At 40.1% G+C, this 26,720-nt stretch overlaps 2 protein-coding genes across 2 annotated transcripts in view; one reads left to right on the forward strand and one right to left on the reverse strand.

Annotated features, from left to right (window-relative positions):
* Positions 1-14,281, forward strand: part of MYH7 (myosin heavy chain 7) — a 51,005-nt gene extending 36,724 nt beyond the window's left edge. The window contains exons 22-39 of the mRNA XM_063454888.1: positions 1,182-1,424; positions 1,581-1,757; positions 1,843-1,988; positions 3,583-3,673; positions 5,809-6,198; positions 6,955-7,081; positions 7,742-7,860; positions 8,065-8,261; positions 8,402-8,583; positions 8,670-8,837; positions 9,472-9,596; positions 10,378-10,686; positions 11,225-11,428; positions 11,725-11,850; positions 11,929-12,204; positions 12,942-13,037; positions 13,163-13,297; positions 14,164-14,281. Coding sequence (XP_063310958.1) covers positions 1,182-1,424; positions 1,581-1,757; positions 1,843-1,988; positions 3,583-3,673; positions 5,809-6,198; positions 6,955-7,081; positions 7,742-7,860; positions 8,065-8,261; positions 8,402-8,583; positions 8,670-8,837; positions 9,472-9,596; positions 10,378-10,686; positions 11,225-11,428; positions 11,725-11,850; positions 11,929-12,204; positions 12,942-13,037; positions 13,163-13,297; positions 14,164-14,184 — 3,132 coding nt within the window. The 3' untranslated portion in view covers positions 14,185-14,281. The remainder of the gene's footprint in view (positions 1-1,181; positions 1,425-1,580; positions 1,758-1,842; positions 1,989-3,582; positions 3,674-5,808; positions 6,199-6,954; positions 7,082-7,741; positions 7,861-8,064; positions 8,262-8,401; positions 8,584-8,669; positions 8,838-9,471; positions 9,597-10,377; positions 10,687-11,224; positions 11,429-11,724; positions 11,851-11,928; positions 12,205-12,941; positions 13,038-13,162; positions 13,298-14,163) is intronic.
* NGDN (neuroguidin) overlaps positions 1-23,747 on the reverse strand; it is a 124,697-nt gene extending 100,950 nt beyond the window's left edge. The window contains exon 1 of the mRNA XM_063454889.1: positions 23,655-23,747. Coding sequence (XP_063310959.1) covers positions 23,655-23,716 — 62 coding nt within the window. The 5' untranslated portion in view covers positions 23,717-23,747. The remainder of the gene's footprint in view (positions 1-23,654) is intronic.
* Between the last annotated feature and the right edge of the window lie 2,973 nt (positions 23,748-26,720).

Raw genomic sequence — 26,720 nt, forward strand, 5'->3', positions numbered from 1 at the left:
TACACACATGTAGAAATCTCTGCAATGAAGTTAAGCTTCCAGGAGGCTCCTGAAATGGTCATATGGGAAGTGCTCACACCACATTAAAAAGTGTAAAGAATAAAGCAGTAATAGTGAAAGGCTAAATCATAATGTATCGAACAGAACAATTGCTGTACAGGTATCTTGTAGAAAGACATCAGAGATGATTGGCATAATGCCCTGAACTGATCCCAGCCTATGCCCTTCATTGGCTGAGCAAAGTCTCGCAATGGTGAGAGATGTTTGGGGCATAATAGCCCAACTATAAGAATGCATGGAATTCCATTGGGATGAAAGAAAATCCTTGTGATGTCAGCACTGTGTGGCTCTAGTGCAGTGGGGGAGCCTCTGAGGAGTAGACCAGGATTAAACCTGCAGGTCCAAAGGGGGGAGCAAGTTCTTTAGAAGGGTAAACAAATCCACCTCAGCCTAGGATCAGCCATGTCCTTTGCCAGAATGGGCATCTAGGCCACAGAGGCCAAGACACTGTGAAGTAAGGTGAGTGACCACTTTTTGTCAGCATGATGTGTCTCAGTGGTTCCAAAAACCAACAGACCTGGCTGGGTCTGAAATCATCTATTTAGGAGCTTGAAATCAGGGTATTTCTGACAAGTTCAGAGCATCTCCAGTAAAATATGACTGCACAGCATGCCAACCAAGCCCTGCCCCCTTTGATGTCCTCTTCTACCAGAAATTTTGCAAGAATTTTCAGTCAATTCTTGCTAACCGATAGCTTTTTGGTTCATATACCAATTCCATTACATTCACTTGTCCATACTGACCAAAATTATAGTTCTAATTCAATTAGAAGAAATATGTTCCACTTTTTTGTTAAATAATGTGTTCCCTAAAACTAATAATGTTCTAAAGGTATGAAAGAAAATTCTCACTTCTTCCCATGATAAATTCCCCAGCTATCACAGCTAAGCTATTTACAACAAAATGCTTTTAGTTCTCTCGTAAATTCCTATTTTTAGTGAATGCCAATATTATAATTAATTAGCTACTTCTGTTACTTAAGTGTTTAAACGGAAAGGAACAACTTCTGACTGTGTTGGCTTAGGTCTACAGATTTTGATCCACACTTTCTGTAATGTCTAGATCCCACACAATGTGAAGTATTCATTTCTTACTAATGTTCATTCCCTTTCTGATTTCAGGAGCAAGACAATCTGGCAGATGCTGAGGAACGATGTGACCAACTGATTAAGAATAAGATTCAACTGGAGGCTAAGCTAAAGGAGCAGGTAGAAAGACTTGAAGATGAGGAGGAAATGAATGCTGAGCTGACTGCCAAGAAGAGGAAGCTGGAGGATGAGTGTTCTGAGCTAAAGAAAGACATTGATGACCTGGAACTAACACTTGCAAAGGTGGAGAAAGAGAAGCACGCTACAGAGAATAAGGTCTGCATATTGTTTTGGATGCAAATATACTTTTCTCTTTAAATCACATCTTTTTTAAGTCTTTATTTGTGAGTAGGCACATTAAATAGTAGGAAGTGTAGACAACTCAAGTACCTTTATCACACATCTTCTAATAGATTAAGTTCTCATTCACAGGTTAAAAACCTGACTGAAGAGATGGCTGGTCTGGATGAAATCATTGTCAGGCTAACCAAGGAAAAGAAGGCTCTTCAGGAAGCCCATCAACAGACTCTGGATGACCTCCAGGCAGAAGAGGATAAGGTCAATGTGCTTACCAAAGCTAAAGCTAAGCTTGAGCAGCAGGTGGATGATGTAGGTATTTGGTTTCTGATAGCTGAAAGGTGTTTATAGAGAAAAAAAATTACATTAATGATAAATAATTAATTTATATTTGCAGCTCGAGGGATCTCTGGAGCAGGAGAAGAAAGTTAGATTGGACCTGGAAAGAGTGAAGAGGAAGTTGGAAGGAGATCTGAAGCTGTCACAGGAAAGTCTTATGGACCTGGAAAATGACAAGCAACAACTAGATGAAAAGCTAAAAAAGTAAGTAGTGACTTAAAAGACAACTGATATAAAATGTTCCATTTTAAAAGTTTATTACATTTAATGGAACATTTAACAGTGACTGTGATTTTTATGACATTCTGTGTGTTTGTGAATGAGGCATTTTTTGCACATTTTCTATGCGTTTGTATTTTCCCATTAATTACCCAAACATATTATATATTGCCTTTTAAAAGGGCACATTTTGTCCAATACCCTATATGTATGCATAGCACAATATTATGTATGAATAAAATATTTTAAAAATGTGAATACAAAATATTGTTTTCACAGTTTTGCTTATAATATTTTCTACAGAACTAGTATAACTTAAGAAAAATAATCCAAACTATGTTCACCTATTGGTCCTGATTTGTTTAAATGCCAATATATAGGATTTCAATTATTTTTTTCAAGTTATAGGACAATTATTACAGGGAGTGGATTATGGATTAGAGCTAAATATTTGCAAAATTAGATCTGCCAAGTCTCAAACTTCAATAACAGTCACAGAAAGAAAACCATTAAACAAAAGTATAAACTCATAAAAAGTAAGCCCGCAGGGTATTTAACTAAGAGCATTTGCACGCTTCCCATTTAAAGGAACATTCCAGCATTATAAATGCTTCCTAAACCCTGCACTGTGAGCTGACAAATACTGGAGCACTTTCACGGTGTTCTGGTGCTGGTACATGCTCTGTACAACTACAGCTGGATGTTTCCTGCTTGAGATATCTAGCAATATCCTGGTACATATGATTATCATGTACTGGCGCTCCTGCATGCCACCAACAATCCCATTTAATGCCTTTCTGGCAATGGGCATCTGACCACTGTAGTATGATGTTATTGCAATCAGATGGGTAGCATGTGGGTTGCTACTGTCAGGATGAATACTGAGTATTCTAGAAGTAGCTGAGTCTCGCCGTCATAACAAAAGCAACCATTTTACACCATCGCCATACCTTGTACTTCGGCCGTCACTAACTGTATGATTGATGGAGGCATACAAGGTATTACGCCTATCACAAAGGGGTTAAAGGAAAACTGTCATCTCCCAGGATTTTTAATATCATATTTACTTAACAAATATATATTTTTGAGGTATGAAAAATAAAATTACATTTAGACATCCATACCTCTTTATCCTGCTCTGTGTTGTAAGTACCTTGTTATAATCTCTGTTTTTGAACCTTGCACTTAGCACCTATGAAAGCAGATGTTATTAGTTCCTCAATGTACTTCATCTCCAAAAGTACTGCCAATGGTGAATAAGTACTAACTGCCTGAAAACTTACGGTAGAAATGAAACAATGAAAAACAAGAACGGTTACCTATTGAATGCCTCGTTTTATGGTCAATTTGTTTCATTGCTGCTGTTACATTGTTACATAGCTACATACATTGTTCTCTAGTTGTTGAAAGGTCCATCAAATTCAATCTTGAAACCCATTATTTTTTGCTGTTGATCCAAAAGAAGTTACAAAAAAAAAACAAATGTAGCCATTGCAATTATACCACAAAATGGGGAAACAAAGTCCTTCTAGACAGTGATTCATAAAAAGAAATGTATCTTTGTTACCTCTTTTCGCAGGAAAGACTTTGAGATGAGTCAGTTGAATGCAAAGATTGAGGATGAACAAAACATGAGTGCTCAAATCCAGAAAAAAATGAAAGAGTTACAGGTAGGTTTGAAATTACCTTTCTCACAATGACATCACATAAACATTGATAGCAATATCATCTGGTAGTCGTGGTCATGAGAAGAACATTCTAAAAATGATTTCCATTTTTTTTCCACACACCCAGTGTCAATCACAATGTGTCTTCATTAAGATTTTAAAATAAAACTAAAATTGCACTTGTAAATCTAATAATATCTTGTGTTAAAAAATGATAAGCTTAGAGTCATGTCTACAAATGCTCGCAGTTTAGGGAATAAGATCCATGAACTTGTGGCAATAATGGCAACTTAGAATGTAGATTTAGTCGCTGTTACTGAGACATGGTATAATGAGAAAAATGACTGGGACATAGCAATACCAGGGTACTCTTTATATAGAAAAGACAGGGAAGGCAAGAAAGGGGGAGGGGTGGCCCTGTATCTGAAGGATAGCATAAAATCTAGCCTAATAAAAGGTAGTGAGGCGAACATAGAGTCCGTTTGGGTTACGTTAGAATTTGGTAATCGCACAGTAACTCATGTAGGTGTGATTTATAGGCCCCCAGGACAAATAGAAGAGTTAGATAATCTACCTGATGGAATACACCCAAAGTTATTAAAAGAGCTTAGTGGTGTACTAGCAAAACCATTAACGGATTTATTTAACCAATCATTGTTAAAAGGAGTAGTCCCAGAAGACTGGAAGTTAGTGAATATTGTGCCTATTCACAATAAAGGTAGTAGGGAGGAGTCAGGCAACTATAGGCCAGTAAGCCTTACTTCAGTAGTGGGGAAAGTAATGGGAACCATATTAAGGATAGTACTGTTGAACATCTAAAATCACATGGATTTCAATGTCAGAGACAATATAGGTTCACTTCAGGGAGATCATGCCAAACTAATCTTATTGATTTTTTTGATTGGGTAACTAAAATAATAGATCAGGGTGGCCCAGTAGACATTGCTTACCTAGATTTCAGTAAGGCTTTTGACACTAATGCACATAGAAGGCTTATTAATAAACTGCAATCTTTAAGTTTGCATTCCAATATTGTTGAATGTGTAAGGCAGTGGCTAAGTGACAGGCAATAGAGGGTTGTAGTCAATGGAGTATATTCAAAGCATGGTCTTGTCACCAGTGGGGTACCTCCGGGATCTGTACTAATATTTTTATTAGTGATATTGCAGAAGGTCTTGATGGTAAGGTATGCCTTCTTGCTGATGACACTAAGATATGTAACAGGGTTGATGTTCCAGGAGGGATAAGCCAAATGGCAAATGATTTAGGTAAACTAGAATAATGGTCAGAGTTGTGGCAACTGACATTTAATGTGGATAAGTGCAAGATAATGCATCTTGGATGTAAAAACCCAAGGGCAGAGTGCAGAATATTTGATAGAGTCCTAACCTCCACATCTGAGGAAAGGGATTAAGGGGTAATTATATCAGATGTCTTAAAGGCAGGCAGACAATGTAATAGAGCAGCAGGAAATGCTAGCAGAATGCTTGGTTGTATAGGGAGACGTATTGGCAGTAGAAAGAGGGAAGTGCTCATGCCATTATACAGAACACTGGTGAGATCTCACTTGGGAGTATTGTACGCAGTACTGGAGACCATATCTCCAGAAGGATATTGATATTCTGAAGAGAGTTCAGAGAAGGGCTACTAAACTGGTTCATGGATTACAGGATAAAACTTACAAGGAAAGGTTAAAGGATCTTAAGATGTATAGCTTGGAGGAAAGACGAGACAGGGGGATATGATAGAAACATTTCAATACATAAAGGCAATCAACACAGTAAAGGAGGATATTTTATTTAAAAGAAGAACAACTACCACAACAAGAGGACATAGTCTTAAATTAGAGGGGCAAAGATTTAAAAATAATTTCATGAAGTATTTCATTACTGAGAGGATAGTGGATGCATAGCCTTCCAGCTGAAGTGGTAGAGGTTAACAGAGTGAAGGAGTTTAAGCATGCGTTGGATAGGCATAAGGCTATCCTAACTATAGGATAAGGCCAGGGACTAATGAAAGTATTTAGAAAATTGGGCAGACTAGATGGGCCGAATAGTTCTGCTGTCACATTCTATGTTTCTATTTCTATCTTCTGTATATCTCTGTAACTAATTATCCTCTCTTTGTGATCTTCAAAGGCTCGTATTGAAGAACTGGAGGAAGAATTAGAAGCAGAACGGACAGCTCGAGCTAAAGTTGAGAAGCTTCGCTCTGACCTATCAAGAGAGTTGGAGGAGATCAGTGAGCGCCTGGAGGAGGCCGGCGGAGCCACCTCTGTTCAACTGGAGCTCAACAAGAAAAGAGAGGCTGAGTTCCTAAAACTCAGGAGAGACCTGGAGGAATCCACTCTGCATTCAGAGGCCACAGCTGCCGCTCTGAGGAAGAAGCATGCAGACTCTGTGGCAGAGCTAAGTGAGCAGATAGACAATCTCCAGAGAGTCAAACAGAAGCTGGAGAAAGAGAAGAGCGAATTCAAACTGGAATTGGATGATGTGTCATCCAATATGGAGCAGGTTGTGAAAGCCAAGGTGAGGGACTGACAAAAACAGTCCAGAAAGTATTTTTCAAGACACAGTTCTTCAATATTCCCCTTGAAACTGTCTCTGCATAAATGTAGAAACAGAGCTGGATCCAAGATTGTGATCCTACACTTGCTTCAAATTCAATAAAATGATCTTTAATGCATCGCCGTTCCCAATATAGACATAAAGTTAGCATCATTTCTCCACTAGCAGTAACGTTTTAAACTTCATACGGAGAATGTTCATAGACTCTTAGCAACAACGCCACTTGAATAACCTGTAGTGTAGTAAACCACCCTTTATTTCAGGTTAGTCAATCCTTCAAACATATCTACCTAGTAATTGAACCTTCATAATCTTTCAAAGTGTTAAAATATGTGCATGTAAACGGCATACTTACATAGTTCGCAAAATGTGGCAAGAAGTACATTAAAGCTGTACCTTTTGTAGTAGTGGCTTGGTAAGAAATATTCAAAACACCTGTTTCATCATGGATTTACCTCCCAAATTAAATTACTGACGAGAGTATTTTGTGGTGCACTGCACTGAATGAGGCGACATCCACTATCAATTAGCATTAATTAATTAGAATCACTGAAGTCATATTAAGTTATTCTTAGCAATATGCACACCATGGAATGTAGGAGACTCGCACAGTGATACTTTCCATACTGTGTTCTCTACGTGTCGTTGCATTTCCTTTTTTTTTTAAATGTATTTCCTACCCAATTTCATGCAGCAATATTCTGTTTGCTACTACAGGCAAACCTGGAGAAGTTATGCCGCACATTAGAAGATCAGGTAAATGAGCATCGCTCCAAATCAGAAGAGACACAGAGAGCAGTGAATGACCTTTCCACCCAGCGTGCCAAGCTTCAGACTGAAAATGGTACTTTAAGGTCATAGAATCTTATCCTCAGGCAACTTGCGTATAACATCAGAATTTCCCCTTAAATTAACCTATAGGAAAATCTAACATTTACATTTTGTCATATTTTCCTACCTCACCTGACCTCAAACACAGTAACCTGTGTGGTATTAACATCCAGAAATACTATAAACAAAACAGGCAGACAACTCATGTTTTAGATTGGTTCTTGTCAGTATTAGGTCTTAGCTCATTATGAATCATTTGTTGGCTGTGAAAACCATAGTATGTCAAAGCTATCATCTATCATGTCATTGGTAATTTAATATTTTAACATAACCAATTGTCATAGTGTGATTTTTGGATCTAAGCTTTATACTAATAACATTCTACATAACACATAATCAGTTTAGTTTGAGATAAAGTACTAAATTACCAGTTCCCTCTGCAGCCTGACAAGTGTACAAAAGCTTTACAGATCAGGAATAGATGGTGAAAAAAATTAGGGAACAAAATGTGTGTAAAGTACAAAAATATCAGCGGTGATTCTGATCTGAAAATGTGCTCCTGGATGCTGAGAAGAATAGTTTACAGCAGTAACTGGGCTTGCTAGAACTGCATTAATAAGTGGTTGTGAACATTCCTAAATACTTGTTGAGTCTAAAATACATTTGGCCACAGGGGAATTATCACGCCGTCTGGATGAAAAAGAGTCATTAGTGACACAGCTGACACGTGGCAAACAAACTTACACCCAGCAATTGGAAGACTTGAAGAGACAGCTGGAGGAGGAATCCAAGGTGTGTACAATGTAGTGACAGATTGCCATCAAGGACACAGAATGTCCTCCAACTGTGTGTGCATTAACAGCAGACATGCTGCAGGGGGTGCAAGAGAACTTGACGTGCTGTGAATGCTGTGTTAATAATGTCATTGCCTGCTGCTATGGGATTTAATTACACTTGGTACAATAATTCCCTTTACCTTTCATCTTCTCACACAAGGCTAAAAACGCCCTGGCCCATGCCCTGCAGTCTGCCCGCCACGATTGTGATCTCCTAAGGGAACAGTATGAAGAAGAGCAAGAGGCCAAGGGAGAGCTGCAACGGGTGTTATCTAAAGCCAATTCTGAGGTGGCCCAATGGAGAACAAAGTATGAGACGGATGCCATCCAGAGAACTGAGGAGTTAGAGGAGGCCAAGTGAGTTTCATGAGCTAAAAGCATGAAGGGTAGCACCACCTGAGAATTATAATAGCTTACACTTCAAACATTTGCTATGCCAACAAGTTTGATCTTTAAACAAAATAATGTTTGTTTCTAATAACCTATTTGCTTGACAGGAAGAAGTTGGCTCAGAGATTGCAGGATGCAGAAGAAGCTGTAGAAGCTGTAAATGCCAAGTGTTCTTCCTTGGAAAAGACCAAGCACCGTCTGCAGAATGAGATTGAGGATCTGATGGTGGACGTTGAGAGGTCAAATGCAGCAGCAGCCGCACTGGATAAAAAGCAGAGAAACTTTGACAAGGATAAAAAAAAAAAAAAAATCCCATACTACTAGGGTTGTTAATTAGAAGTGGCTAGAAAATACTAACCATTTCTCCAACCCTGCAGATCCTTGCTGAGTGGAAACAGAAGTTTGAGGAGTCCCAGACAGAGCTGGAGTCATCTCAGAAAGAAGCTCGTTCACTGAGCACCGAGCTCTTTAAGTTAAAGAATGCATACGAGGAGTCTCTGGACCATCTGGAGACTTTTAAGAGAGAGAACAAGAATTTACAGGGTGAGAACTGTAAAAAGGAAAGTTAAAGGGGTCAAACATTAGACGTGTAATTTGGTATAAGCCTACAAACATATGTTGACATTAATATGGTTATTAGCTGCAGTGCAATAATTTTCCACATATTCCTGCTGATTTTATATGGTCTACTCCATTTGTCTTCTTAATCATCTCTCAACAAATAGTGTTCTGTGCTGACTTCCATGCTCCCAATGCCATTGTCACATAGACAGTTATCTGTACAGTCTTCCTGTATACTTTACTATAAGTAGTAGTTCACTGGCTTATTATGTATGGAGAGAGTGTTCCATTATTGTAATGTATAAAGGAAAAAATAATGGGATTTTAGTGTAGCGTACATGTACTTGATCAAGCCTAGGACATTACTTAAATCTATCACGGCCAATCAAAATTAGAACTTTTGTCTCAGGGACCAATGATGATTTTATTCCACTTTTACCAGTATTTGGCTTTAACATACACTCTTTATGCCCATGCTCTCAGAAATATGTGTAGGTAATATTTTTGCATGTGTTCCAAAAAAGGAAAAACATGAGTCAAATATACAGTGTATCAGTCCTGATAGAAGGTTCTTGATATGGTATTTTCTATTTAGATTTATGATTTTTATCACCAGAGGAAATCGCGGACCTGACAGAACAGCTGGCAGAGGGTGGAAAGAGCATTCATGAACTAGAGAAGACCCGGAAACAGCTGGAGCAGGAGAAGATAGAGCTTCAGTCTGCTTTGGAAGAAGCTGAGGTGAGGTCCTTAGGCATACAGAATTTAGCAACTTTGGACATCAAAGACAAGATCATGAAACTGAGTCCCTATAATTAAGGAACAGTTTCAAAACAATTCATGAGCATGTTAACCTGGACAAAAAATAAAACAAAACAGTACTTCTGTAACACCACATTTACTCTATCGTCACAGTTGATGTTGCAGGACAGAAGTGACAGTATGGCATTTGCTAACCTCTTGTAATGAAAGGGTTAAAACCATAAAAAGACAACCCAGAAGAGAACGTTAAGCAGTTAGATGTGATGAGTTAATATAAATGTATACGAGCTTTACTGTTTTGGTGTATATTCTACAATGTATTGCTTAGTTACTAATCCCCAAAATATTTGTGATTATCCACAACATTCTGACCTACAGGCAGAATAGTACTGCAAGTGAAGATTAGTCATTTGAAATGACATGTTAAGGCAAGCATGTTACTATCCTTAGTTTATATCGCAGGCTCAGATTCTAGTCGATTTAAGCAATCATGAATATTGCGCTCCCCCATTATGCCTCCACAACGGGTTTGCATTAAGCATAGGGGTGCTTACAATGTTTTAATGTATTTTATTTACACTGTCTTTGTGAAGAATTAATATACAGTATATCAACTACATACAGTATATCAACTTAAGAAGAGGCCAAGAAGAACAAAAATAATGCTCATAACTTGTTTTCTTTGATCTATTTGTGTTTCCTAAAGTTCTGTTTTGTATCAATGTGACTGATGACTCTCCATTGCAAATTAACTTTCTAGGCATCTCTGGAACATGAAGAGGGCAAGATTCTGCATATCCAACTGGAGTTGCATCAAGTGAAAGCGGACTTTGAGCGCAAATTGTCTGAGAAGGATGAAGAGATGGAACAGGCCAAGAGAAACCACCAGAGAGTGGTTGACTCATTGCAGACATCACTTGAGGCTGAAACCAGGAGCCGCAATGAAGCCATGAGAATTAAAAAGAAAATGGAGGGCGATCTAAATGAGATGGAGGTCCAGCTCAGCCAGGCGAACCGTGTTGCTGTTGAAGCACAAAAACAACTCAAAATATTGCAAGGTCATCTGAAGGTATCTCCCCCTTTTTTTTGTAACTCACATTGGTCTCAAATTAATATTGTTGGATAAACTTTCCAAATAATGTACAACTTTTGGATACATGTTTAAAATGATTTTTTTTTACCAAAAATATTAAACCATATATATAAAAAATATCGATATAGCAAACACGATCATAATATTACAAAAGTTTTATATTTTTCATAAAATGTAATAATTTTAAAAGTGTATCCAAAAATATTAATTCATTTGGAAAACTTCTACAGCAATGTTAAATTGAGGTTATTGTTTTCACATTTTTACTGCATATTGCAATCTCACAAACTACAATCTTTTTGTTAGGCGATTCTTAGTATGAGAATGTATTGAGGCAAAAAAAATATGTTTTCTGTAATATGGTATTGCACAGGTCCTAGTAAAGTTCCATGGTTCAAAACACCTAGTACGATACAGAATATGACATTATATTAATACACTAAGAACCAACAAATAGAATTTGCATTGCTCAATGTTAAGTGATGGTCACAGTACTGTTTTTGTTATCTCCAAGGATACGCAAATCCAGCTGGATGATGCAGTGAGAGTGAATGAGGAGCTAAAAGAGAACATTGCCATTGTGGAGAGGAGGAATAATTTGCTTCAAGCTGAGCTGGAGGAGCTGAGGTCCTTGGTGGAGCAGACAGAGAGAGCGCGCAAACTTGCCGAGCAAGAGCTTATAGAGACCAGTGAGAGAGTGCAACTCCTCCATTCCCAGGTGAAGTGACAACTATGTACTTATGATCAATGTCAATTCCATTAGTAACATATAATACATATCTATTGCACTAAGAATGGTTTCATATGTCTTTTGGTGTTCAGGTCCTAAAATAGCAGCTTGGACAATACCATATATAGTTCACTTCAAGCAACCTATAAATTGATTCTTCCATTACCCTTTGTCTTCCTAACAATAGTTCAAATGGTGATTCCTACATTATGCAGCCTATGCCAAGTTTTCATTCTAGTTTAATTTATAGTTAAATCTATAATTGCATATGTTACCATGTATAGAACACCAGCCTAATAAACCAGAAGAAGAAGATGGAGTCTGACCTTTCTCAGCTGCAGACTGAGGTGGAGGAGGCCGTGCAGGAATGTCGCAATGCAGAAGAGAAAGCGAAAAAAGCCATCACTGATGTATGTATCTGGTATAGACCGGTATATTGTGGTACATCTCTTGTGGATCCTTATTCAAGTGTACTTCTCTCCCCAAAGGCTGCCATGATGGCTGAGGAGCTGAAGAAAGAGCAGGACACAAGTGCTCATCTGGAGAGGATGAAAAAGAACATGGAACAAACAATCAAGGATCTGCAGCAGCGGCTGGACGAGGCAGAGCAGATTGCCTTGAAAGGAGGGAAGAAACAGCTACAGAAGTTGGAGGCTCGAGTCCGAGAATTGGATGGAGAGTTGGAGATAGAGCAGAAGAGAAATGCAGAGTCTGTAAAAGGCATGAGAAAGTACGAGAGACGTATAAAAGAGCTCACATATCAGGTATGGAGGACAAGAGAGAGGGGAAATGGAGTTCAGCACCAGCTAAAATTATATTCATGGAGAAAGCTAAGCAAATACTTAGGAAAAAGTGAAGATAATAATAAGTGAGCACAGAGGCGAAAAAATTGCACAAGGAAAAGATATTCCTGTGCAGCAAAGAGAGCTGACAACTAGTTGTATCTTAGGCAGAAGATGTACGTTGTACATATTATTAGTTCTATGAAAAGAAGATATATCTTATATTTGTAGCAGCCAGTCTGGCAGATGAGCAATGATTCCCTACACCTGATCAATGTCTATGTTTGCACATCCAGCAAAAAAATTATCTGGGAAGAAGGATGCAGATGTTAGTGAGCTGCTAAGAGCCCGGTGTTACAGATATTTTAGAGAATTGGGTTTTGCGATAATAAGTCCAACTCCATACTGCTAATTTTATATGTTTTTTTTTATGTATTTCCAGCTATTTTGCAATCCAGAAGAATAATATATAGGTCTCAATTTTTAAGCTACATGATGACGTGAAGCGTAGTATTTTACAAACATTGTTATATTACATGGCACTACACATACAAAAAGTATCTACAGGTTGAACATAAGGCTCCATACTCTCCTCTGAGAATAACCACTCTTCAATAGATTACATTTTTCAGCATGCAGCACATTTTGTTTACCCTCCTACACATGTCTTCTGCTCTCATATCTTCTTTTGATCCTATGCGCCTTTTTCATTCCTCTAGACTGAGGAAGACAGGAAGAACTTGGCTCGTCTTCAGGACCTTGTAGATAAGCTCCAGCTCAAAGTAAAGGCTTATAAAAGACAAGCAGAGGAGTCGGTAAGTGCCCATAATTTAAGAAAGGTCACAATGTGTATACCCCATTATTCTTTTTCTATTGTATCTCTCATGTTGCCTTTATCCCTAAGTGCTCTGCTTTCTTCTCTGCCATGTGTTCTCTCCAGGAGGAACAGGCCAACACTAACCTTTCCAAGTTCCGGAAGGTTCAGCATGAGCTGGATGAGGCAGAGGAACGAGCGGACATTGCAGAGTCTCAGGTCAACAAGTATAGAGCAAAGACCCGGGATGTAGGAAGCAAGGTAGGTGATAAAGATAAAGAATTCACAAATTTTGCAGACAAGCGGATAATAGAAAGATACTTGGGTATAAGGTTACAAGAGGGGAAGTGTTGCGGTCACCGGCCCGCCGAGCCTCACAGTCGTGCCCGACCGGCACGACCGCTCCAACTACACGAGCTTACCTGCTCGTCGGCGAGCCGGGAACCGCGCATGTAGTTCTTCCGGGCATCACGCCCGAATCCAATATGGCGCCGACCACGTGGTCGCGTCTATGGATAGCCCCGCCCCAGAGAATTATACTAACGTGTGCGTGACGTCACGACGTCAACGCACACGCACGTTCTGGGGTCAGAGGTCGCCCTCTGACCAATCATAGCTTAGAGAGGGGTATTTAAACCCCTAAATCACCCTAGTACTTTGCCATGTCGTGGTTTCAGTTTCCTGGTTTCCTGAAAGTGCTAGTTTCGTGTTTCTGATTTCCTGGTATCCTGATCCTTGGCGTTTCCCTGGTTATTCTGATCTCTGGTTTCCCTGACTTGGCTTGTCTTATCGGTATTGAGTATTCTCTGGCTTCCTTGACCTCGGCTTTCCCTTTGACCATTCTCTGTCTCTAGCGTATTAGTCCGGCCATTCTAAGGTCCGGTTTACGCTCTGTCCTGTTATTTTTCCTTTTCTGACTTATGTATATGTTTACATAGTTTCTGCGTGCTGGACCACATTACTAGTCGTGACAGGAAGTAGTATTTAAAAAATCACAAGAATGGAAAATAAGGAAACTGAGTATTAAAAAAATGTTTTACACACAAACAAATAGCCTTTCATTCACTGCAATTGACTTGATCTTGTCTCTGTGCTTCCTCCGTATAACTCTTTTCTTTTATTTACAGAAAAGTCTGAATGAGGAGTAACTGTCAACATTGCTGACCTTTCTCTGTAGAACGCTGTGTCCAAGACACTGGCCCCCCCCTTATGTGTTTCCCATGTACAATAAAGAATTGAACTTGTTTTCTGTCTCTGTATGTCTTATTGCTAAAAAGTCTGTGCTACAAACACACGCAATTAAACGGGCATCACATTACCCTCATGTGCATGGAAGCACATTAATAAATGGCACAAGTGGACAGCTCACACATTTGCCCTGTGAATCAAAATGGAAAAGTAATTCCCCAGGAAAATAAATAGATTTCTACATAAAAATGCTGCCTTTGCCTTGTTTCCTGTTGATGCAACAGGCTGACTGACAAATAAGAAGTTCGGGAATATACCCAAGTGAGTGCATATGCATGTATACTCCCTATAAGTTCAGTCATGAATCGTGCTGCCTTTGGAAACATTGGACAGTGACACTTTCTCTAAGCATTCAGCATGGAAATGTGTCTGGTTCAGTGAAGGGCAGATACTGCAGCGACCTAGCCAAGGACTTTACAGCTTCTCTTTTACAAATACAGTATATTGGAAAAAATAAAAAGGAATTACATTATTATTTTAACTAATATGAAAATTAAAAAGATATTTCAAATAGAAAGTACATGGAACTATCTATGTATTTTCAAATGAACACTAGATACCCACACAACGTAAAGGGATACTATGGGTAGCAAAACAACATTAGCCTAATGAAGCAGTTTTGGTGTATAGATCATGTCCCTGCAGTCTCGCTGCTCAATCCTCTGCCATTTAGGAGATAAATCGCTTTTGTTTCAGTTCATGTAGCCCTAACCACACCTCCCCTGACAGTGACTGACACAACCTGCATTAAAAATGGTTTAATTTTCAATCAGAACTTAACTTACTTCATAAGTTTTTTATCTCCTGCTCTGTAACTTGAACTTTAAAGGAACACTCCAGCATCACTAAAACTTCATTGAAATTAAGCAATTATTCGAGGTGGCCCCTGGCGCTGGCTCACCTCGAACAGTTTAACCCGAAAGTCTTTGTTGCAGTGCCAAATCACCCTGCCTCTTCTTTCCGTTTTCTAAAAAGCTCTTAACTGGATGCCTCTTGGAGAATCGGGCACCACCGATTGGTGTCAGCTGAGGCTCTCAATCAGTGAATCCCCATTCAAAAAATTCAAATTGTCCTGAAGAGAAACATACCTGAAACCTGTCCGGTTCTGCAAGAGCCTTCCAGTTTGCAGATTTTTAGAAAACGGAAGGGCAGGGAGATTCATTCCTCCTTGCACCATAACAACTTAATTTTGATATGGTGCCTGAACTGTTACTTTAATCACATACAGGAGGCTCCTGTATGGTCTAGGAGGCTATTAACAGAGCAAGAGATCAGAAATTCTAAATAAAACAGAGCTTGCCATAAAGGATGTTTAAACATTAGATCTCTCTTTACAGGAAGTGTTTAGGAAGGGTGTCCACGTTATATGCAGGGAGCTGTGACTAGGGCTGCATAAGCAAAGTGATTTAACTTAATGGCAGAGAATTGAGCAGTGAGACTGCAGGGGCATTGTCTATACACAGAACTGCTTTATTAAGCTAAAGTTGTTTTGTTGCCTATGATGTCACTTTAACATGCCTCCCAAATGTCCCGATTTTGTCGGGACAGTCCTGATTTTCAAGTCCTGTCCTGCCTTAGAACTGTCCTGCCTTCTCCAACAATCATAGCTTGAGTGCATCACAACATGTTCAGGGCACTAGGACCCTGCAGGGAGCACTAGAACAGTGCTTCCTGCAGGATCAGCCCTCATTTGGTTGGATAAAATGACAGGCAATCAAGGTATGCTTTAACTACTTTAGCACCATTACATGATAAGTACCAATTTCAAATGATGACTCTTACCGGGTTTCCCAGACTGTACCGATATTTAAAGAAGGAATCAACATCTCAGCCTTGTGAACTTTACATCTGTGAATCGAGAATTATTTGAAGGGTTATTAAGGGGTAATAAGGTTAAGGGACACTATAGTCCTCCAGATCATTCCATCTCATTGAAGTTGTTTGGGTGCAGTGTCCCTGTTCCCTTAACCCTGCAATATAAAACATTAAGAGAAACTGCAAAACTTGCAGGGTTAAGACTGCCTCTAGTGGCTGTCGATCAGACAGTCACTAGAGACACTTCCTGCAGTTTTACAGAGTTTAAAGGGACACTGTAGGCACCCAGACCACTTCAGCTCATTGAAGTGGTCTGAGTGCCAACTCCTATCACCCTTAACCCTGCAAGTGTTATTATTGCAGTTTTTACAAACTGCACTAATTACCTTGCAGGGTTAAGTCCTCTTCTAGTGGCTGTCTACCAGACAGTCACTAGAGGGACTTCCAGCTTCTTAGACGTCTTTTGGTCATTTAAACGACCCTTGAAGTGCTCACGCTCTGCATGAGGACCTCCAGCGTCGCCGGAATCCCCATAGGAAAGCACTGAATAATGCTTTCCTATGGGGAGGTCTAATGCACGCACGCGCAGCCATTCCCATGCATGCGCATTAGGTCTCCCCCATCTGCGGATGATGGCGGGGAGGAGCAAGGGCGGAGCCTGACCCAGCGCCGAGGGACATCGGCGCTGGATTCAGGTAAGTGGCTGAAGGGGTTTTGGTGGGATGGTGGGCAGGAGGGAGGGGCTTTGTTTTCCTAGCACTGGAGCGTCGCTTCAAACTTTTTTTGTTTGAAAAAGAATGGTATCACATTCATTTGAAAAAAAGGGATGCATAACTAGCATATAAACATAATAAAACAGCAATTTAATATATAGATTACTTCATGGACAAACTTAAAAATTACAATTATGTCAATTTCCACAATTGTTATTATTAATTTAATCATTCATCCTTTATAGAAATGTTTTTTTATGGAATTAAAAGCTTTAGACTATATAGTGCTCTTTATCTTGCTATATTCCACACAGGAAAACAAAAAAAATAATCATATAGAATATTTACCAGTAGGTGGAGCGCTATACAAACATTGTAACCTGTGCAGGGGTAGCTATAACTTACCCCACAAATACAGTGTAACAGTAAACTTGAAGGTACACGAAAAAAAGGAGAAAAAACTAAACAATTGTGTAGATAGTCACAGGCATAGGCAACCTTCGGCACTCCAGATGTTTTGGACTACATCTCCCATGATGCTTTGTCAGCATTATGGGTGTAAGAGCATTATGGGGGATGTAGTCCACAACATCTGGAGTGCCGAAGGTTGCCTATCCCTGTAAGAAATGGCAATCAATAATGAATATATATCTGGAACCACTCACATGTTATGGAGCCTATATGATATTGGCTCCGTAAGATGAACCTTGTGTCCAGGAACTGCAAATACAATCAACCCTTTTATTGTGCTATGACAAACTTACCTGGGAGAATCTGGGCTTGACGAGAGGATTAGGCCTCTTCTACAGAAAGTGTTAGGTAGTGGTACTTTACTCCACGTAACCTTTGTGCGGCTCCACTCACTTTATGGGTAGTCCCACTCACTTTTGGGGCAATACTTCCTAGAATGTAATTAAACATATAATGATCATTACCAAGTTTTCTACTACAAAATGGACTTCTATAAACTACTGCTCACAGTTTGTTTTGTACAAATTATTGTTAAAGGGACACTTTTTGCACCCAAACACCTTTAGCTTAATGGAATGATTTTGGTGCATAGATCAAGCCATTGAGGTCATTGCTCGATTCTCTGTCATTTAGTAGTTAAACCACTTTGTTTATGTAGCTCTCTGCATGTGATCTGCACAGTCTCCTTACACATTTCCTGTAAAGAGAGATCTAATGTTTAAGCTTTTTTTTATTCACATTCTCTTTAACTCAGGATTTCCTACTCTGTTAATAGCCTGCAAGAGTTTGCAGTAGCCTCCTATGTGTGATAAAATATAAATTAACAGAGCAAGAGCTAAAAACTTATAAAGTAAGCACACTCTTTTGTCACATCTGGTTAAAAATAAAATCTTTTTATCCATCTGGGCTATGTCAGTCACAGTTGGGGAGGTGTGGCTATTGCTGTATGAACAGAAACAAAAGTGATTTAACTCCTAAATGGAAGAGAATTGATCAGTGAGACTGTAGAGGTATAATCTATACATCAAAACTGCTTCATTAAGCTAAAGTTTTTTCATGCTTAAAGTATCCCTTTAATTTGTCAGTTACTTAAAGGGGCAGTTTAGGCACCATAACAACGGCATAGTACTAACTTAAGGGGTTAAACCATGCTCGAACGGTTTAACCACAATCTGAGCCTCCAGGGCCGATCGTTCCCCCAGGTGGAATACTGCTTCTAAAATCTCAGTTTCAGGAAGCGCGAAGTGCGGCCGGGTAGTGGCACACTTGATTGGCTGAGAGCAGTCCGCTGACGCTCTCACCCAATCAGTGACTCGCAATTCACAAAACTAGCTTGAAGAAGGTAAGTTTCCTATCAAGTTAGTTTTGTGAATAGGGAGTCACTAATAGGCTAGGAGCGTCAGCTGACCGCAGTCAGTGGTGTCCCTGAGGGATAGCACTCTGCACTCCTTGAAACTAAGATTTCAGAAGCCAGGTTCTGCCTGGTGGAATTGAGATCAGCACTGGAGGCTCACTTTGGGGTTGAACTGTTAGAGACCGGTTTAACCCCTGAAGGTAAAACTGTGTCCGGCGGCTTCCTGGCACCATGACATCTTAATTTACATGAAGTTATAGCGGTCGAAGTGTTTTTTTTTTTTTTATTAATATATTTCCTAGTATTAACACAAAAAAAGTTATGAATTCATGGAATTCATCGGATTTAGATTGTGTTTCATTTTCATGGTACTATACATGGTTCTGAGAGAAAATCTCACTAATCCCTAGCAGCACTAAAGCCTGTTTGACAAGTTTCCATGCTAAGACTTTACAAATGTATTTTAATAGATTATTTGTTACATGTATATTGTAATAAAACGTGTTTGCTACACAAAAGGAGATCGTAAAAAGCTAATTATGGAACACAGAAAAAAAACTCAAGCTGAGGTTGGTTACAAAATATTCCATCGGTGTAAAATACAATTAGTTATTAAAGCTAAATTATGGAATTATTACCCTTAGTAGTTTTCAAAATTTCTACACAACTAGAAAGGACTAAAAGTTACTCCCATCTCTAAACCTGGAGGGCCATTAATACACTAATATAATAAGAGGGGAATTTCTATATGCCAATAGGTAGCGGAAAATTCTAAGCCCTGTCATTAGGATAGAAACAAAACAAGTGACTCGAAGCAGAAAAGGTTTTCAACATAAAATAGATATACATAAAATGTTTAAAACAGCAGTCATACACAGATCAGCCACAACATAAAAACCACTGACAGGTGAAGTGAACAACATTGATTATATCGGTACAATGACACCTGTTAAAGTTTAGGATATATTAGGCAGCAAGTGAACAGTCAGTTCTTGAATTTCATGTGTTGGAAGCAGGAAAAATGGGCAAGTGAAAAGATCTGAGTGACTTTGACAAGAGCCAAATAGTGATGGCTACATGACTGTGTCAGAGCATCTCCAAAACTGCATGTCTTTGTGGGGTGTTCCCAGTATGTAGTAGTGAGTACGTACCATAAGTGGTGCAAGGAAGGACAACCGACGAAGCTGTGTCAAGGTCATGGGCCTACTTTAGCTCAAACTGCTGAAAATGCTGAAAATGTACTGCTCGCCATGACAGAAAGATGTCCGAACACACATCTCAGTTTGCTGCATATGGGGCTGCGTAGCTGCAGACCGGTCAGAGTACCCATGACGACCCCTTTTCACTACCTAAAGCACCTTCAATTGGGACGTGAGCTTCAGAACTGGGTGCAGAATCTTTTTTGGTGCCACTATGGGTGGGCGTGGTCATATTAGTGACCCCTCTCCTTTGCGAATGTCAAATACAGGCATTCATGTTCTTATGACAATGACTCCACCTCTCAATCTATAAGCCCAACCCCTTTTTGTAATCTCTCCCACACTCACTGACAGACACACTCACTGATTTGACACACCCTGCCATTAAGAGTGTGTATCAAATCAGTGAGTGTGTATGTCTGTCAGTGAGTGTGTATGTCTGTCAGTGAGTGTGTATGTCTGTCAGTGAGAGTGTGTTTGATTACAAGAAGGGGTTGGGCGTATTGATGGAGAGGTGGATTCATTGTGTGACTGTCTCATAGCTTTGAAACACACTCACTGATACACACACACACACACTGACAGACACACACACATACACTGACAGAAACAACACATAGTGACAGACACACACTGACAGGCACACTCACACATTCTTGCTCACATACTCACTAATTATTTTTATTTGTTGTTTATTTTATTTTTTGAAGTCCATCCAGCCTTCCTATCTTTGGGAGAGCCGCTGTGGGTTTTCTCCAGTTTCCTTCTGCTCTCTCGTGCTGTAAGTGGCGACTTTGGGGGTGCCCTAATGTGGGCAACCTCCTGGACACTCTGTCACAGGCCATTGGCTCGCTCCTTGCTGTGCCCCCCCCCCCCCACCCTCTCAAGTCTGTGCGCCTGTGTGTCTTTATATACAGTTGCACTAAGTGAATGACTGATTCATCTCCACAGGAATGTTGGAACAAGGCATATAAAAATATATATATGCCCATTTAATTGTAATTATTTTCATATACTCAGGTGTAACTCTCCTGGCAGACATTATCAAGACATATGTCCTAAACTACACCCTAATTACACAGAAAGCAATACAAGACTTACAGCCCTGGAAAGTTCAATATTTTTTGTCATGGAAGAATGAGGATCCCTTTTGTTAAATAACTCTACAATCAAGACCTCTACACCTATGCCAGACCCTCCTTATTCACAAATAGAGCATGTTACCTGGCTTGGAAAGAAACCTTGATTGTAATGCAAAACTATATATATATATAGTCCCCTCTGTATCAGGAGGACTGGATCTACCCCATTTCCTTCAGTATTATCATACTATCCAGTTAGCCCAGATACAGCAGCGTCACAGGACTTTCCAGACAACTCCCTTATTTACAGACAACAGACAACACCAGCTCCAACCAATGCCAATCAGATACATTAACCAGTTTTCCTTTATCACCCCCCATCTCCACTCACACCTCTGCAACAAATTCTTATATTTTCCTAGTTTAACCCCTTAAGGACACATGACATACGTGACATGTCATGATTCCCTTTTATTCCAGAAGTTTGGTCCTTAAGGGGTTAAAGACAATGGTCTCTCTTGATATGTTCACTTCTTTACTGATAACTAACTAACCCCTTAAATTGGCCTACCTCAACAAGTACAACTACATTTCTTATGATCACATTTGATATAAAGTTATGTCCTTTGGTCAAAAACGCAGGATCAACTAAAGCTACTACTTATGAATGAGCCTGTCTAGAATGCCCAATATACCAAGAACAATATTTCCATCATATATTTGCCCTTAGTTTATGACTTCTGTCTGTCAACCCTTTTATATTAGCTTCGAAGTAGGATATATGCGCTTCTTCAGACCCGACAGATGACCCATAAAGAGCAAGTGTATGCAATCTTTTCTTTAATGGCATGTGACAACTCTTTAAAGTTGCTCTCTCATCTACCCCCCTCCGACCCCAAATTGAGTATTTCATAAAGATAAAATGTTTGTGAAATACTCACACTGACTTTTATCGAAATATCTACACAGTCAGAAGATATAAGACAAAGTAGGGAATATTTTGTCTTATGTATATTCCCTATACCTGTCATTTCCCCCTGCCGACACTAGAGGGAATAGGCATTATAGGCATTGTCTTTGGAAGCTCTCCTGATCTCACAGGATCTTCCATAGACCTCAGTGTTGTACTCTGACACTGACGTGGGCAGCTACCCGGAGCATGCCTATCCCTTCCTATCACTCCCGTTAAGTCTGTGTTTGTAAAGAACACCAGCTAGTCATTTTTTTTCTTCTTGCTTTCATCTGTACATACGTTTGGAGTGATATAAATGGAAAGTTGTTTTGGGGTTGGCCATTGTGTTATGGTGTAGCATACTCTAGTCTACTTTCTGTTTGGCAAATCATATACTCCTTTCTCTACCAATGTGCAATGATGTATTTTGGGTGTTTGCTTATTTGTCACTTTTAGATAGCCCCCGCCAAGGGCTCTTCCACATCCTTCTGTGACATTGCTGGACAATAGGCAGACACTGTTGTATGTTTCAACATTGCACATTGCAAGCCTCATAACCTGAATTTGTACTACCTGCCAAGGTAACTCGGAGACTACATTAATGTTTGCAAAATAATATACTCTTGCTGTTATCCATTAATCGCTATATTAATGTATTTTTCTAGTATTTTTATTTTTCTATAAAACAGAATGAACACAAAATATTTGTTTTAATTTGAATAATCTGTTTTCCTTTAAATGATCTACAAGTGCATTTCTGACATTAGGTTCTGGATCCGTCCGGGCCACCTCACAGCAAGGATCAATGTCAATATGCAAAGATCCTAGAAGGGGACAAAGCCACTTTAGCCTATTAAAGCAGCACTGTAGCAATGCAAGGCAAACATACTGCCCCAAAATCTGTACTATTGTGCAGCATGCTTTTACTGAATACAGGCACATGGCTAAATTAAAATACTTCTCTCAAAGTAATGACTTTCCTGTGTCATCCTGTATCTACAAAGGTAATGAAGGTTTTTTTTTCTGTCTTAAGTTTGAACAACTCAAGCTGATCCAATGTGCTTAATAAAGCAGTACATGCCATGGTAAGATTACAAGAATTTACTACTTGAATAATGATTCATGCAGGTACATCCATTAGACACCAAATAAGTAAATTAGATCTGAATGGCAAAATGTAGGCTAAAATTGTCAAGGTTACTTGGATAATTTTTCCAGATCATTTAGTTTAGCCTTCATTTTCCCATTCAGATTTAATATGATACAATTAGGTATTTGGTGAATTAGCCTGACAGTGAAGCAATATTTTTACACCTTCCCTGTCATCCTCTCATTGTGAATCCACAAAATAATATTGGTTCCTTCATACAGTGACTGCATTAAATGCAGATAGAGTAGATTCATATCTGTACATACAACAAGTCCTATTTATTTCAAACAATAAACATGTATAGTTACAAAGGGGGAAAAACTAAAAGGATTATAGACAGTAGATTAACCTAATGAAATAACTTAATATACATAAACCAGGTCAGTTTTCTCAGACTAAAGGTGGAGAGAAGAAAAGGTAGCTGAATTAAACTAAACCTTGTAAAGTCATCAGCACTATACAAGAAACCTTATAGCAGAATTACACGGATCTGCGACTCCAGACACTATAGGATGCTCCACCTCTGTACTAACAAGGGACACTGCTCTGTACTGAATTTACTGTGCTCTTTATCTGCCCATAATTTGCTCTGCACATAGACTACAATGCTCTGCCACTCACAGAGCCTGCTTACCTTGCTCTGCCCAGTTTGTGAAGCACTGAGGGTGTTGGAGACCAGGAGGTATAGGCACACATTAGTACATAGCTGAAAGTATCTCCTTACTAAGTGGACCAAGCAAGGGGCGGACAGAGGGTCCATCCTACCTAGAACTGATCTGATTACACCATCGATTCGGATTTAGTTACAGGGGCCCTGTGTGGGGTTTAGTAAACCGAAAAGAGAACAGAGACAAGTAACTAATACAAAAATAGATGCACAATATATAACAGAACAAAAAAAGATCTGACCGGAACTATGTATTAATTATAACTAACTAGAAACAGTTGGGGGGGATATGGTCCTTGAGTTTAAAAGCAAACCATTTAAAGAACCACTGTCATCACATTTTACATTTTCGTGTATTTTTTTGTTTTTGTTTTTCAAGTCGGCAAAATTTTATTTAAATTAATTTTTTTTTTTTACATTTATTTAAAATACTGTATAGCAAGCATGTCAAACTCAAAGGCTAGCACGGGCCAAGTAAACAAGGTTTAAGTTTATGTGGACTGCAAAAAACAAAAACTTTAATTTTCCTAGAAACGTAGGTTTGTTTTGAAAAGTACAGTATATATAAAAAAATAAGCATCCCCCTCTACTAAACCTGAGTCCTTCCTCTACTAAACCCCAGTCCCCCCTGTATACTAAATCTCAGCACCACCCTCTACCAAACCCCGACCCCTGTTTAAAGAAAAACAATATTAGCCAACAAGCAGACTCCACTCACATTGCGACTGCCTGTATGCGACTCTGGAGTCCAGCCTCTGGTATACCCCCCAATGACGACATCTGCAACCTGTGCCAAATCTGATCCTCCCGCTACTCCTTGAAAACCTGTGAAGGTGAAGCACGTTGACGTCACATCGGAATGTGATGTGGCATTTCGTGCCTCCGTGCACCTCCAGGTCCTCCACTGTCCAGCCCCGGCCATAGCAACACTGACCAACACTCACTGCCAGACACACACACCGACAGACACATAAACTCACTCTCTGACAGACACACACACTGACAGACAGGCACAAACTGAGAGACACACACACTGACACACACTAACTCTCTGACAGAAACACACACACACACACAAACTCTCTGACAGACAGGCACACAAACTCTCTGACAGAAAGGGCACACACACACACACACACACTGACCGACACATACACACACTGACAGGCACACACACACACACACTGACAGGCACACTCACTGGCAGACACACACACACTGACAGACACACACTCACTGACAGACAGACACTCACACACACACATTTCCACATTTTTGCACACACTCACATAATTTTATTAATTGCTCCCTACCTTTGGGAGCTGGTATGAGGCCTCTCCTTGGGGTCCAGAGGGGATCTTCTCTCTGGAGCTCAGTCTTCCTGCTCCTCACTGCTCCCTTGTGCGCAGTTTAGTGATGCCGGGTGCGGGAATGACTTCCTATTCCGGCACCCAGCATCACTATAGAGGGCGAGCGTGAGGGAGCAGTGAGGATCAGGAAGACTGAGCTCCCTCGCTGCCGCCAGTGACCACTCCTTCCCGGCCGGGTAAATTTTAGTAGAGTAGGCACCTGCAATGTGGGGAGAGCAGGTGCCTACTCTGCATTAGTAAGCATGGCAAACTCGCGGCTCGCCGGGCCGCAAAGATATTCATTGTGGGCCGCATGTGAGTTTGACATGCTTGATGTATATTGATGTTTTTGAATACAATTTCACTTTTTGTAAATGTTATCTGGCCAACTGGCCAATTTTTTTCCAAAGCTAGATATGTTTCCAGTTCAGATATTTCGCCTTAAAAGGACACTCTGAGCACTATACCAACTTCACAAGGCCTCCTGATTAAAGCCTCGGCCTCTTCCATATGAGGACGAGGCTTTAATCAGGAGGCCTCACCCAGGGTGCAGCTGACAGGATGAGAGTGTCAGCTGATGTTCTCATTAGTTTCCATAGCCACAGCAGCATATGCTATGTGATTGCTGTTTGACTCCCTTGTCAGTCATATTGCCAAAGATTTGACTGAGAAGTAGGAAAAATATATATTTTTCCCCCACGCTACATTTGCTAGCAAAACTCCTGGTACAATGTATAAATGAAATTGCATGCTCTTTACAAAGAGCACAAGCAGTATGGGGGCCTGACAGGTCCCCTTTAAATGTTTAATACCCACGTGAATTTCTGAAAGTTTACTGTAATAAATAATCCTGTCAATGTTTTCTTTTAGGTGACAGTTACAAAAAGTTAAAGGGATATAGTCACCAGAACAACTACAGCTTATTGAATTTGTTCTGGTGAGTAGAATCATTACCTTCAGGCATTTTGCTGTAAAAACTGTCTTTTCAGAGAAAATGCAGTGTTTACATTAACTTCACTGGCCACTCCTCAGAATGCTGTTAGAGATCCTTCCTGGGTCATGGCTGCCTACACTGCATCCAATCATTTAGTATCTCCGCTCTCTGCATGCAGACACTGAACTTTCCTCATAGACATTCATTGATTCAATTCATCTCTAAGAGGCGATGCTGATTGGCCAGGGCTGTGTTTGAATCATACTGGCTCTGCCCCTGATCTGCCTCTTTGTCAGTCTCAGCCAATCTTATGGGGAAGCATTGTGATTGGATCAGGCCACCACGTCTGATGATGTCAGCAGGCAGTGGGCAGGTCAAAAGGAAACAGGGACAAAGTAAGCAGTTTCAGACTTGAATACAAGTAAGATGTTACTATATTTAGGGAGGCATGAGGGGACCAGGGTGGCTAGATGGTGGTTTCAACCCTATAGGGCAATGATGGCGAACCAATGGCACGCGTGCCACAGGTGGCACGCCGGGCCCTTTCTGTGGGCACGCGGCCATAGGTCGCCGGGAGGTGGGAGACGGCTTGCGCGGGTCGGCATTAATGCAGAGTAGGCACCTGCCTGCTCAAAATGGCAGGCGCCTACTCTGCTTCCGCTTCGGAGGACATGGAGGCAGCCGGCAAGAGGAGGGAGCCAGCAGATCGATCCTCCCGCGAGCAGGCTGTGGGGAGCGTTGCCGCGCGTT

Source organism: Pelobates fuscus, chromosome 5 (genome assembly GCF_036172605.1).
Source record: "Pelobates fuscus isolate aPelFus1 chromosome 5, aPelFus1.pri, whole genome shotgun sequence".
Taxonomy (NCBI): Eukaryota; Metazoa; Chordata; class Amphibia; order Anura; family Pelobatidae; genus Pelobates; species Pelobates fuscus.